The 15649-nt window shown below is 32.1% G+C and overlaps 1 protein-coding gene across 2 annotated transcripts in view; it reads right to left on the reverse strand.

Annotated features, from left to right (window-relative positions):
• LOC108747611 (protein phosphatase PHLPP-like protein) overlaps positions 1-15649 on the reverse strand; it is a 43595-nt gene that overhangs the window by 22630 nt on the left and 5316 nt on the right. For both annotated transcript variants that reach the window (XM_018485190.1, XM_018485189.1), the window contains exon 2: positions 12756-12991. In XM_018485190.1, the coding sequence (XP_018340692.1) occupies positions 12756-12965 (210 nt within the window). In that variant the 5' untranslated portion in view covers positions 12966-12991. The remainder of the gene's footprint in view (positions 1-12755; positions 12992-15649) is intronic.

Consider the following 15649-nt stretch of genomic DNA (forward strand, 5'->3'; position numbering starts at 1 on the left):
TTTGGCCGTTAGATTTTGCTTGCGACAAGTACCGCGATATCACGCGCGAACCCTAGTTACAATTATAGTCGTAGGAAAGCTAATTGCGCCGATATCACGTTACATTATCATGACTCGTATGACTGGCTGTTGCGGCTAATAAACTCTAACTCCAGTTTCGTTGTTTATTCCCTCCCGAGAACTACCCCCGCGAGCGAGGACGCGAGATAAGGGCTGTGAGAGAGCGTAGTAGACGATATCGCGTCGCCCGATAATTTACGGGCGAGTAACCGAAGGGAATACAAGGAGAAAGGGAAAGAGAATGAGCGGGTTTTGGAATACAGCAAGTATTCGTGGAAATATAGGAAGCGTCTTGGGGATTACCTCACACCTGTGCCAAGACCCCGTTGAGCCTTTTATTCGAAATTCTGCGCGAGGAGTAACGTGGAGTGCGCCAGGCGAGAGATACGGGGAGGATATTTGATATACGTGATAGAACGTGCGCGAGGAGGATATTTGAATAACGTGATAAGGATTCTTTCCCACCGTTCGATAAATGCATTCCGGTCGTACCGTACCGTCCGTTTTTGTCCTGGAAAAGCCGGAAACGCTATGGCAAGCGGGAGTTGGACGGGGAAGAAATTGACGAGGGTGGATATCTAGGCGATCGGTCGATTAGGCAGGTATAGAGAACTTGCGGTGGTGAATTGGATACGAGGAAAGTGACAAGATACCGTTCATTCAAAGAAAATTGTGGCTCATGAGAGAGAAAATGAGGTGAACTCGCATTGGTTACTAGCTTCTTTTACATCGTAGACTGATCGGGGTAATTGGATAAGCGTGACGCAGTAAGTATAGAAAAAATTTATATTCTTTAGTAATAAAAATAGTAACAAGTAATTAATAAATTATTAAGAAACAATAATTATTCGTTTAAAATGCAAATCCTGTTGTAGAATAATTTTTAATCTATTACAAAATTATGAAAAATTATGAAAAATTTATGAAAAATGATTTCCATTTTTTGTCAAATAAAAATATTTCACTGACATGATCCATCTCATTTTGAAAATTAATTTTTATTAATCTTCGTATAATGTTTTTATATTTTTATAATTATTATATTTTTATTTTATTATTGATATTTCTTTAATTTTGTTTTTTTATTTTTTAATGTCATTGTTATAGAGAGAGGATATCAAAATCCGCGTACTATATGTATATTCTTACAGGATTCTGCCGTATCAACGTGGCATTTCTTCTTACTTCAGTTTAACTTCTTCGTTTCTCAAAAGATAGTGTTACCATCTCAAAATTGAATTTGATAATTTCATATTTTTTCTTTGATAAAATGTGTTCTTTTTGTACGTTAATTATATATAATCATATTATATTATAAAGTTATAAAAGAATATACATATTTATTTGTTGAGATTAAATTTATCTCGAATATTTATTTTTATCTATTTGTCACTGATTGTGAAATAGAATATAAAATCTTCAAATTTAAGATAGATCTTTCAAAATTTGGCTGTAGCAAAAATATTTTTTTTCTTAATATTTGAGAGATTATATATATAAATATTTACATTTATGCAAATTAAATATTTAGAAATCTCATAATTAATTATTTTTTTGCACAAAAAGATTTAACTTATTTTTTGCAAAATGATGCTTATTTGACAATTTTTCAATTTAGGAAGATATATAGTTACATTTTAACTCTTAGTACACAATAGGTCGTTTATATCCGGAATTAATTTTTGTTTTTACACTTTTACAAGTATACAAAAATTAATAAGTCATTCTTATTATATATATATATATATGTATACTTCGATGTCATTAGAAAGTATTTATAAAATTATGCATTTTTAAAAAAAGGAAAAGAATAGATTTAGCCAGATATCCCAGTATGATATTTAAGAAAAAAAAGAAATATGTAGACCATGAATGATCCAATCCATGTATATTAAGGGTTAACTCTATCATAAAAAGATTGTATTGCCGTTATAAATACAAGCATCATTGTCATCTGTATTAAGAAGATGAATTTTATTCTAATTAACACAAAAAAAGCATTTTTATTGTTTAAGATACAAATACATGCAATTATTGGTGCGATAGCATTGATAAGCTTCAAAGGATCAACGTAACATTCAGTAAACATACATTCTATTTAACCTATACATCTGTGCCGTAAACGCGTTAATTTCGCCCAATGAACCGAAAAGCGATAGTCAATGTGGCTATTTGTCTTATGGGAATTGATCGGATCCACTGTATAATTTCCAAAGGTGTTAAATAATAATAGCGCAGCCGACGCAAATTGCAGTAGTAAAGTAATTACGTTTGATTAGGATATATAGACATAAAGAACGGTCAAATTTTTTTTTTTTTTTGCGTACTTTCGATGCGACAAGTCACTTTATAATTCCGTAGTCTTCCTTCTCGTATTAGAGAAAGGTAGAACGTTTTTGCGATTTTATTTGCAATTTCTATGACTTTCTTAAGCGACTCTGTGGAATATCTCAAATGATTGCAAAATCCGATTGAAAAAACCGATCAATCACGGATAGGATCGTGTTGTTCTCTCTTTTCCCGAATGACACGGTAATGCGTGAAAAAACTGTCAAGATGGTTCCCTTGCCACCTGCGTCATTCCCGATGAGAAATCGATACGTTTAATGAGTCATTACTACGATCTTGTTAGTTGGACACCCGGTATACGGTGGACTTCGTGCTTGGGCGAAGGAGATTTTCCCCGTAACGAGAACATCATTATCGTGGTTGCTGTTCTCGTGAACTTTTTTCTTTCTCTTCTGCTTTTCTATCTGAAAAAGCGTTATATCGTTCTGGAAGGATCTGCAAAATCAGGTGGAATAAGACGCCTCTCCTGTTTGCTTGTCCTGTTTTCTCTCTTCTTCATGTGTCCTACCTTTTAACAGCTAATACTAAAGTTTGTGGCTTTTTGCGAGGCTACACTTGCACGATGTAGTTTCTGCGACAATGTTTTTCCACCGTCATGTCCATCCGGGAAAACTTGGTGAGAACGTGCTCCTTTTCAGGTAACTTTTAACGATGAACAAATCGTTTAAGACGACAATTGAGAGTTATCGATTAATGAAAAGTATCAAGCAATAATATTGTTAATCGATCAATTGTGCATTAAACGCACCGTTACTGTCATTGAAGATTTACTGAAAAAAAACTTGCGTGCGGTATTGAATTTTCCTAATGAAATTTTGAAATTAGAGGGAGAAAATCGACTAAGGCCTGTTATCGAATGAAATTCCTTGTTAAAACTTAATAAGCCGCCTTAATAAAAATTCCTTTGATCACGGTTGGTATGCGACGCTTTAAAGGTCCTCGGAAATTATTTTGTCGGCGAAAAAAAAAATGATGGGATGGCAGAATTCGCTTGCCCTCGTTGTTTTCCCTTTGTGACTAACAAGTGGAATTCATGTGAACACACGTTCGCTACTGGTTTACTCTTGTAAAGATCTTTTGAGGGTGAAAATGAGACGGGTGGGGCGAGGAGACGCAAAGGACAAGATAAACCAGTAGATAATAAAGGTACTTTAATAAAAAATGTGCCAGTGGCAACACATCGCGCACACAGTATTTAATAAAACATAAGTTATGTTGTATAATTATTCTTATAATTATAATATCTGTTAAAAATTGACTTTCGTTAAAAGAATATCGGCTCACGAATCTAATTTTAAATGGAAAAAAAAAAAATTTACTCGGGTGAAAAAAATATATAAATGTTTCTTAAGTTTTTCATATTTCAGCTTTGTTTATGAATTATTATTACTTTATTAACAAGTTATAATTATAAGTCAACTGTTTTTTAGCTACTAAATTGATATGCAAAGTTGACTTATTTTCCCTTTTATTCCCAGTTTTCGTTCAATATTATACAATAGTAGATGCAATATAAATTTAAATTTTGCAATTTGTAAAACAAGTTTGACATATTTATGAGTAAAGATCCATTGGATAGCGGATATCCTATATATTTTTAGCGTTATCGTAATCGTACGTTTATTGACGTTTAACTAAATGTAATGGTTTTTATTCTGAGCGATAGAACAGTTTCAAGAATGATTGAGAAGCAATCCAAGAGGAACGAGGAACAGGGAAAGGCGAAAATAGTGATGCGAGTGTAACTAGCAACTTTTACGAAGTGCCTTTCAGCGATTAAGGAGAAACTTTCGCGATTTACAGTGGATTCTAAAAAGAGCCGCAGACCTCGACGGTCCAATGGAAGATTTACGATTGAAATAGCTATTTGAACTTTATATCTTTCCTAATAAGTTTCAAAATGTAGATGGCTTCGAGTATCGAGCATAAAACGTTTAATTATGACAAAAGATAAGCGCGAAATTATTATAGAAAAAAAATACTATATACTAAATTTAAGAGATAAAAGTAATTTTTATGTCATATGTTAAATCTCTAAATTTACTTTTCAAATGTAAAAGTAGAAGTTTTTGAGTTTAAGATATTTGTCACTTTATTGGAAACGACTGTCTTAGAAACTTTGGATTAATTTATTTAGTTTTTTGTTACGCAACCTAAAGTATTATTTTTCTAATTTATTTCCACACTGTGATGAATTAATTAAAAACACAAAAGATGAATTAATACGTATTGCCTGCAATATTATTTTCCTCGATAACTCAAACAATAAGGGCGAATTTAATGATAAGTGTCAATTTAAATCTTCCAGGCTGCTTGTTCCTAGATTCTAGTGATAAATACCTAAAAACAGTCAGCCCTAATTTCGAATCCGTTACAAGGTTAATCGCTGTTATCTTCCTTCGAGAGAGTTCCCTTTCTGAGTGCGTGAGAAATTAGGGCAGAGCTTTTATTCCTCGAGCCCGATTTTTCTCTCTCACGTTATTCTGTTCCTTTATTCTATGCCCTCGATGAAGAATCGTTAGATGTGTGAGAATTTGCGCAAAGATAAAAATTCTTCATACAACAAAAGTGAAATCTGTGAATCTCTTTGCATTTAATGATTGTGACCGTAAAAAATCGCGTAATTTAAGTGAAGGCAAAAGAGATCGCTTACATACTCGTACTCAGCATATTCTTCATAATTTCGTCATGTTGCATGACGTATGTTCAACGAGAAATTAATTCATGCTCGAATTATGTAACGCGCAGAATTTTGCGGTGAAATACGCACTTGGCATTCAGCTAAGAGTGGATTTGTGGTAACAAAAATCGACCTATGATACAAATTATAGTATTAATTCCGTATAATAACATTGCAGCAAATGGACTCATTTAGTTTCATGTTCACAAACACATACAAGATCGACAAAGCGTACACTTATTACATTTACGTGTATATAGAATGAAACAAAGCCAAAATCTACATTATTCAATATATTTAATGTCTGTCCTATTTGGTGTGTAACGTAGAAGAATCACTATATTTGATAATACATGAGATACAATATAATTGGGATAATGGAGGTAGCTAGTAATTAATTAATCGAGATTATTGAACCTTGCTTGAATTACAGATTATCGATTAATGAATATTGTGTTTCTTAGATTTTTAATATTATAATTTGAGATATTATAATATGCAGAAGAATTATTTTAATGACAGAATTTCTAATAAATATAGTTGTTTTCTTTAAACAATTTTTTTCTTAAACATCTTAATTTAAATCTTAAGAAAGTCTAATAGATTTTTATATTCCACGTTTTAGAAACGATTATAGGATATTTTCTATAATTAATAATTAATTATAACATAATTATCTAATATTATCTAATTATTAATTATAACATATCTAATTATAGCAATAGTTATTATATTATTACAAAATAATCAGAATACCATAATTCTTTTTATTAATTGCTTTATTGAATAATTAATTATTTGATATTTATGCAATTTCTAAAATAATAAATCAATTAATGTTGATTTTTAAGTAGTATTGTATTCCTCATTTCGCTGCATAATCGACGTTCGAGAACAGAGTAAAATTAGGCATTGTCCGAACACCTGTAATCTATTAATTCTTTAATGAATTAATTAATTATTTTCATCGTAACAGTTATCAAGTCGTCGCCGAACGAGATTTATCTTTACCGTTTCACGCATCATATCGTTGGCATTAATTAATCTTCCTCGTTGTCATTCGCGATTACATCGTAAAAAGCGCTGCGAGATTGATCACCTTTCCGTACGGCAATTATTCCTCGTAATCCACTGCCATTCCCGAGCCTCTTATAATTTTCGGTTAATGATACGTTGAATTTTGTTACCACATCGCTGAGTAAAAACGAATTACGCGATGCCCTCAACAGTTTTCTGTGTATAATAAACAGTACTTTTTCGTCCGGATAAAGAGAGCTTTGCGTCGTTCCAAAATTAATTTTGATGGAGATCGATTTTATACGACATTATATCTTCAATAATGATAACATCGCGCTTCACATTATTATGCAAAGCGGAATAAATAATTAAAAGATATCAATAAAGGCGCAAAGAGAGAAATTTCAATTCAAAATGCACTGAAAGAAAAATGTTTAGTATTTGTAACTATAATTGCGTGATAAAATAATTATATATATACGGCTATAGGAACTCTATTTTTATAGCTAGCCTGCTATAAGTTAATAATAATTATATTCATAATTATATTCTATAAAAAAATATATAATTAACATCGAAAATAATTAGTAAATTATAAAGTTAAATTATATGATAATCTTTTTTTCTTAAATAATAATAAAATTTATAAAAATTTTTCAGTTTTTCTACGTTTTTTTACAATTCAGTATTCTGTCATAGAATTTTTAAATCTTTTAAAATTCAAGATTAATTTCGGCTTGAATATTTAAAAAATTATTAAAAATTAATTACATTATAAATTAATATTTTAATTAATAATTGTAATAAAACTCAATTGAAGTTTATCATTTTAAATTAAATAAATTAAAATTAATTTTTTTTGCATTCTCGTTTTTTCATATTTACATTTTAAATTTAAATAGTTAAAATTATGTTTTTTCAATAACTCAAAGCTATTATTTTTATTTTTATAAATATTTTTTTTAGTTTCTAACTATATTTGTACCATTGAGAAAAGTTATGCTGGCTTCATTTTATTCTCTACACATATTGACATGTACATTAAAGTATAACTGTTGCAAATAAATTGAAAAAAATTGTAACATTTGCAAATTCTCTGTGTAACTAGAATTCGACATTTTTGTTTATTAAATTGTCTTTAATAAAGATCGATTTAATGCGTTAGTTGTGCAAATGAAAATCATGGTATTAAAAAGTTGTAAAATGCATTGCGAGAGACAAATTTTCCTACGGAAATACGCTGACAAGTACATTAAAGTAAAATAACATTTGTAATTGTAAATAATAGCAGGATTATATATTTGTATAACAACGAAACATGCGCTATAAAATATTTTTATGCATTTTCCAGTTAAAAAGGCACATCGAAATAATGGAGCTAAGTATTTTCATGAATCATAGCAATCACTGATTAATCAAAAGATAGAATTTCCAATGAGCATGTCGAAAAGAAAGAATTCATGTCGCAAAAATAGATTCCGTATAAATGATGTTTAATTCTAGCTGCGGATATAGCAAACACGAGGAATACGATTAATTAATGAGACGCTGACACGTAACTGGATGCAGCTACGTGGATGCAACGTTCCATCGTGGTCAATGCGTTCTGTTGGCACGCGTAAACGCATCTCGAATGGAACGTGCGGATAATCAGATTGGAAAGTATGATCCGTTATATCGAGTCATATTTGTTTATTTTTCATTTTTTTTCCTGTTGTTTTTGTCAAACAGAGCAGCGTGATAAATTTGCCCGCGCGACTGGAATGTCGATTGTCTGTCGTCGAACGAACGCAATCGAATATTTGGACACGTTTCTATTAATCGGACTTCGTGTTTTAAATTTTGTAAATTTAATGAACTCACTATTGCACAAGCTTCGCTTTTGCAGAAATTTATAAATACACATGATTCTACATATTTAACGTTAAGTAACATTTCCTTTTATAAAATTAAATAAAATCCATATTATGTTGCTATATGTATTTTTCGGACATCGGTAAAGATTAAATATTTTTTGATACACTGAAAGAAAAAATTGGTTGCTGCAACAATTTAGATTGTTGCCGCAATGTTAATATATAATTTCGATAGGCTAATGCAATTAAAAATTTACTACTACAACCAAAAACTGGTTGCTGCAGCCGATTAAAAATTCTATACTATATTTTACTATCTAAATTGTTGCAGCAACCAATTTTTTCTTTCAATATATTATTAATTTTACGCAAAAAACAATAACTTACAAATAAATAATGAAGAACCGTGTTATTAATGTTAACATTAATGATGGTATCAATAATAATAAAAAATTTTCTGTTAAATATTTGGAAATCACATATTTCTTTTTTCAAAGGAAATTAACAGCTACAATTATAACATTTTGTATATAATGAGAAATAAGCACAGATTCAATAATTACTTATTTAGTGAATATCTAGTACAAAAAAAGTAAAAAGAACTTATATGAGTAACACAAATAAGTGAGAAGCACTAAATACAGTTGAGACTGGATCTTGGTGCCTAATAATTATATATAAATTTCTATATAAATTTTAAATTATTACATTTTCCAGTTATATAAACTGCGAGCCGACTGCTGTCGGATTTGAATTGCAATCATAAACAGAAAGAAAAATATTGATCGCAATTTAATAATGGTACTAATAAGCATTTTAAAACACTGCAAAGAACGTATATAAACTAATATAAATACTCTTATAAATATCCAATTATAATATAGAGATATAAGATTGATCAGGTACTGACAGAAGATCGGAATAATAACGAGAGCAATAAAACAGTCGTGAGATAGCACGTTAATTTGAATCCCGGTCAATTCCGTTAATTTTTTCCATCTTTTATAAGGTATACATTTAAATGTCCTCAAAAAAGCCAATTATCGGAAAATTAATTAATTGAGTATTAAAGCAGTATTGATAAACTGTCTGATTTAATGGATAGAGAGTATCAAAACTGTCAAGACAATAAATACAAATAGCTGATGTATCAAACTGACTTGTCATAGAGTCAATCGTTTAAAACGTTTCATTCCTATTAAGTAAATAATGACGTCCCACTACAAAATGTCACAGGCCACTCGATCGTGTCATCGGCATGCTGTATTCAAGAAAATTGTTTCATTATCTGGTACGTGCTTGAAAATAACTCAGTTTGACGCAAGCAAATTCCGCCAGTAAATGTTAAATAAAGAACAGATGACAATATCATAAATTAAATGCTAAATCTATAATTATATAAGCTTTTACTTCTGTAAAAAATGTACGTATAATAAATAAATGTCTTAAAACCATTAATTAGATACATGGTAAATTTGTGGATATATACTAACAAATCTTATTTGATTAAATAAACTTATATAATAATCAAATTAAAGCTTTTTAAATAAATTATTATATATAAAGTAAACAGCTATATATATTATGTATACGTATATGTAGAGAAATTTATAATTCGAAAAAATAAGAATGTGTGTGTGGTAATAAATTTATAGGAAATTTCGGTAAAGATTTTTGATAGACATTAATTTTTTTGACATGCAGTTTGAACCTTTTTGTATGCAAAATCGATGGCATAAAATAAAATGACAGAACGTGGAAAAGATTTTCAAAGGTCGAAAATTTGGATTGACATTCCGGAAATTTTGCCCATCATTCACTGCACGACAATACATTAGCGGAAAATGCAACGGACGGATTAAACGCGATCGCCGTGCATCAAGTCGATGTAATAACAGCAGGTTCGTGGTGGCGGCGATGCATTTACGCTATGGAGAAAAGCGGCAAAATACTCGCGTTGAATAATGCAAGGCAAACGGAAGAGAGAAAGAGAGAGAAAGAGAAACAGGGAACGAGAGAAAAAGAGGTAGAAAGAGTCGCATCTCGTATTTGTACAACTGATCATTGAATATTTAGTGACGTGTTTATCCGATTCATGATCTCGCGTTTTGAACTGCATCACGTTCGCTTTGGCGTATTGCAAATGCTACCAAACTCGCTCGTATTTGTCGAATTATCGTGCGTCTCTGCGTATACGTTAAATTTCTCGCAAGTTGCCATTTACTCGAATTGAAAAGAGTCCATTGGCATAAATGGAAGAGGAATAGATGTGAAGTGAAGCTATTCTCAACGGTGGCTTTCTCGTGATCGCTCAGAATCGCCCTTTTGAATTGCGCTACGATTTTGTAAATATCTGTTTTCCAATAGTGTATAGTTATCATACAGATCATAACAAATATTTGTAAATAACATATATACTGATGTGGAAATAAAATCCGCGCCGAATTGTTTGGTCTAGTTGCTGTGCTACTACGTTTTAATATTCTCGAAAAAGAGTCGAATTGGGAGATTTAAATGTTGTTTCGTTTGAAATGCCAGAGGAGGGGGGAGGGGGGGTTGGGAGGCTTTAAAATCTGTCACTGAATGTTATGAGTAAGTCACAGAAAAAAATATTTTTGACTGCGTCATTACGACTATGCTATTCGTTATCAAAAATATCGGGGGGATCGATCTGGGGATCGCCGATAATGCTGCGGATGTTGGCGATCGTTTCGGTCATAACGTTATAGAAACAGCCATGTGTGCTTTCGTCTCTTATCTTCTCTTTCCAACCTTTTTACCCCTCTTCTTCGTCGTGCATTCGGATATTAAAGTTTGTTCATCGTGATTTCATATTCAGGGTGTGCCTCTAGGCCAATGTTTGCATCATTTTGGATTCCTCCTACTACGCGTCCTCCTCTTCTTTCAGCCCTGGACCATCCTACAACCAACCTCTCTTATTCTCGTTGTCACTCATCTTTTCAATCGCGATATCGCCGGATTCGCGAGATGGAGAAGGGGGATTGTCCTTTGATTTCACTGGTGCTTTAACTCTGCCATCTAGCTCTTCAAAAAATCGACTGTACAGTTATTGAAAATTAAGTGTCTATTTATGAACTTCGGAAATAAGCCGGTGATGTGAATAGAAGAAAAGTTTTTACAAGACATCTTTCCTTTAAAAACCCTCAACCTTTCTCTTTCGCTGTATGCATTTAATTATAAGTAAAATCTCTAATTACAAACATACATTATGTATGTAACGGTTTTTGGTAACATCGCATATGTTTTGCTTTTTTCTCTGCAACGGTGTTTATTAAACGAGTGTATATATAGCGTGCGTGATGAAGAGACATTTCATAGCAAACTGATGCATATTTGCGGAACTGCCAGCTATACGATATATCGGACAGCCTTCCGTTGTCCTTTTTGTGCTGGTGATTCTATTAAAGCCCATCAAAACGCCTATGTTTGTCCTCATTTGCATCGGACCGCGAGTTAACAATACACAATTCTAATTCACTGCGCTGTCCGTCGCCGTGTAACGACATTATCGAGCGCCGTCCGCGCCTTCCCTATATAGCATAATTTCCATGTTGCACTCTGTTCGTCGCTTCTGCATTGACGTTCCATCTATTCCTTTCCAGATATGGTCGGTATGCTTTGGAATATTACCTATTCGGAATATCACCTCCATATGACCTATTTACATGCGCCAAAGGCCTTTTCGAAAGGGTTGTTGGGAGATTCAGGATACATTACGGTACAAAGATGCCAAGATCCGAAGTAATTTACGGAGATATTCCAAGAAACAGAATTTTTTTACTTGCTGGCACACACATATCCTTATGCGTTTTAAATATCAATTCGCATAGTCCTCGTGCCAGCGTCGGTCTCGCTTATCTCCAAGACATCATGCAAAATTTAGTCTTGTCCGAGCTCGTTGCATAAGAATCGTTCATTTCCTCGTGGAGTTATGTATGCCCAAAGAGAAGTCTCGGGAATCGGTTTCAGCTGCGAGAGTTTAAATTTTAAGGCGACTAAAATTGTAGCGCAAACATCGACTGCAACGAAGGCTGTACCTACACCTCTTGGAAAATGGATTTCTCTATTCTTGTTTCGTCACGCGTCACTGAATTGTTCTCTGCGTTTATTTATTGTAGTAGTAAAAGTTTATCGCTGTTGAACAATTGGAATTTCTTTTCCAAATATATCAAGACAGTTAATTTAAATTGGTGAATGTTTTTGGCAATGAAGTATCTTAAATCGGTAAATGCACGCAAAGCAAAGAAGATCGACGATATTTTTTAAATAACAAAAACTGCCGTAAATTTATTAAAAAATTTATTTAAAAAATATAATATTTGTTTTATTATATTGTTAAGAACTGAAAATTTATTACACTGTTCTTGCTTACCAAAAGATTCATTATATCGATTTTAATTATACTATGTGATGAATAATTGTAATATTTATACAAATTTTATTTCATTAAGATATTTTTTACTAATATGAAAATTATTTACATAAATCATGTCAATCTTTTGGTGAACAAGAACAATATAATACATTTTCAGTTTCTTAACAATATAATAAAACAAATATTATATTTTTTAATAATTCTACTGCAGCTTTTGTTACTAAAAAAAAAAATGTTACATTGTTACATGTTTCAATTCAAATTATTCTAGTTGACTTGAAATCATATTTCTTTTTTAAGACGATGTCTCCAGGTGTTTTCTGTATTTCGTCACAAATTGAATCGTTGCGAGAAATTTTCTCGATTTCGCGTGAAAGAATAGCGAGGAGGTGTTTACCTTTTTGATCCAGCTTTTCCAGAGGTCTCGATCCCAAGGATGATGGAAGCCCAGATACAGATGCCTGGTTTCGCGACGGTGACTCTCTTCAGGGTGTTGGCTCACATGGCACTGTTGAGTGACCCTGGGAAACCCAGTGACACGCAAAACGAGTTTGCCCAGACGTGACGGCGCATAGCATACCGCGCCACCTCCGCCGCTCAGTTCCATCCATTCTGCTCGTGATTCCGGACAAGCTGAGGGAAAACGCGTTTGTCTCGTTATTTATCAGTCCTTTGATAAATTGGGAGTATGTATGAGCGCGGTTACGACGACACCGCGCCGTCGTGAGAAGTGTCACAGGGATAGATAGATAGATAAAGGTGTTTATTATAGTATTGTAAAACAAACCCTCTAAGGGGTCTACATAAAAATAAAATAAAAAAAGTGTAGGAACAAAAATATACAAATAATGGAAACAATACAGTAAAAAGTAATATTAATAAAAATAAAATATAAAAATAAACTTTTTTATAAAGCTCGAGAAATGTTACAGAGTGAGATGGGAATGAGAAGCTGCAACAAAATTGAAATTAAGAAAAGAAAAAGAGAAAAAAAAGAAAAAAAAAAGATAAAGAGAAGTTAAAATAAAAGTTAAAATAAAAATCCGTCTCAGAGCAAGTGGAAAAACACAAAGTAAAATATTTTCCCGTATAATAATAGAAGAAATGTAAATAAAACATCTCATTTTTAATTATCACAAGAAAATTTTGTAATCCTAATTTGTGACAGTTTCTCAATTAAATTGCTTATGAAAAATTACCAGTACGGGATGATATCAAAGTGGTCATCGTTTTTTTTTTTCGTTTGTATCGGTTAACAAAAGCAATTTTTGACACGAGTGCATTCTTCCGATAAACATTTACTTTAGGCATATTGATATGTGTTAGGCGCGTATCAACATGAAGTTTCAACGCTTCGAATTTCGAATTTCTACGTGCTCGACATGTTTTAGGCGCGCGTGGCGGAGGGACGACTCCATTTCTTGCCCCGAGAGACCAATGGCGGGGTCTAATTACGTTGAGCTACGCCGAGAATGCCGGACGGTCATTGATATTCCGATGACGGCCAGTTACATTCCACGGCGTCGGCTTTCAGGGAACATCCATCACCGACCGGTACACTCTCGCAGATACAAACGCCATTGGGTATTATCGAATTTTTGCCCTTCTCCCGGGAAAAACAGTACTAGACGCTTCCGGCGATCCGATACAAAATATTCGGAACGATAGATCACAAAATACCGGAGAGAGCGACGCTCCACAAACAGATGCTCGTACGATTATAGGATTAGATTCAAGTGGAAAATTCTTTTTGGGAATCTCAAGAGATCTCGTTTCAATTAATAGAGTTAATAAAACGTTATGACCCAGTCGACATCAAATAAAAGTAATATACCATCTATCACAATAAAAATATTTTATATTTGTGTTGAAAATAGTTTACTCGTAGTTGCTAAAAATCTGTGTTGAATTTTTAAGATACTTAAGTATTAATTTCATTTATTATGATTATGTTATTTAGATCTTTTGTGTTAAATTGATATTCAATATTACTTAGTGTTAAAATAACATAATTTATGAGTAAATAAATCAATAACATAAAAATGTGTTTTAAAATAAAAATTTTAAGATAAATAAATAAAATACGTTAATTTAATACGTGTTAATTTAACATATATCATAAATGTTAATTTGACTGAAAAATATACTTCCATAGTTTGCTTACAAATTGTCAGTGTTATGTTTTTTGTGGCAATTTTATTTATATAATATTTGTGTTACTTTCTAACACATTTATATTATGTTAAACAAAAATTTAAGTAGATTGTTTGTCACGTGAAGTATATTTTTAACACAAATTTTCTAACTGCGTATGTTATAATTTTGCACTCAACTGTTACGTAACACCATACGTTATATTATATTTATAGGCACGTATTTTTACTCGTATTCAGAACGCGATGTTAGCATTTATTTAGCATAATTTACGTTACGTATATATACTATAGAATTTTAGACATAAAAGCGCGTTTTGAATACGAGCAAATATTGTTGAATGCGAAATTATAACGTAGATTATGTGTTACTTTTAGTTGGTATTGACTGGGAAGATTCTTGAATTCTGTAATTTGTGAATCACAAATCTTGCGAGTTATGCTTAATGAAAATATTTCTCTATCTTAATGTTACTATCATAATGTTACGTAACTATTATTATTTATCTTATAACTAGTAAGTATATTACTACTACTAGTAGTATATTATATATATATATATATATATATGGCTAAAATGACTTTACAAGAGCTTTGTAATACATATTTCTCTCCTTTATCATCATCTTTCCTCCTTCGTGCTTTCTACCTGAGACATAACAAGACTGAAGAACCAAGTCTTATCTCTACATAATCCTTATCCCTAGCTCGTGCATCCTCATGTTCTTCTCTTGTAGCTTCTGCATACACAAATGCAACCGTCATTAATCCGAATAATTTATTTTGAATAATATAAAGATTAATAAAAGCGCAATAGATTTTTAAATAATTTTTGTTATTTTCAGCGGAAATTAAAAATATAATACAATAGCTTGTTACATTATTCCATAAAATGCGGAGCGAGAACGGTCCGTGTTTTCCTATTGGTCTCGAATTGCGGTGCCAAGCGTTGGAAAATAGTTGAGGCTGGCAATACTTTGTTTCAGTTGTTAAGCGATACGGCGTACGCGGTTGGCATCGTTTCACAATAAGACTGCTATGCTGCTGTACAACTAATTTCCGGGGCTGGTTCCAAAACTAAACACCCCAAGAAGTTCTTGCTAGTAGCTCATTAAGTTAGATTCTAACAAGTTTAACG

This window comes from Trachymyrmex septentrionalis, unplaced genomic scaffold (assembly GCF_001594115.1).
Source record: "Trachymyrmex septentrionalis isolate Tsep2-gDNA-1 unplaced genomic scaffold, Tsep1.0 scaffold20, whole genome shotgun sequence".
In the NCBI taxonomy this organism is placed as follows: domain Eukaryota; kingdom Metazoa; phylum Arthropoda; class Insecta; order Hymenoptera; family Formicidae; genus Trachymyrmex; species Trachymyrmex septentrionalis.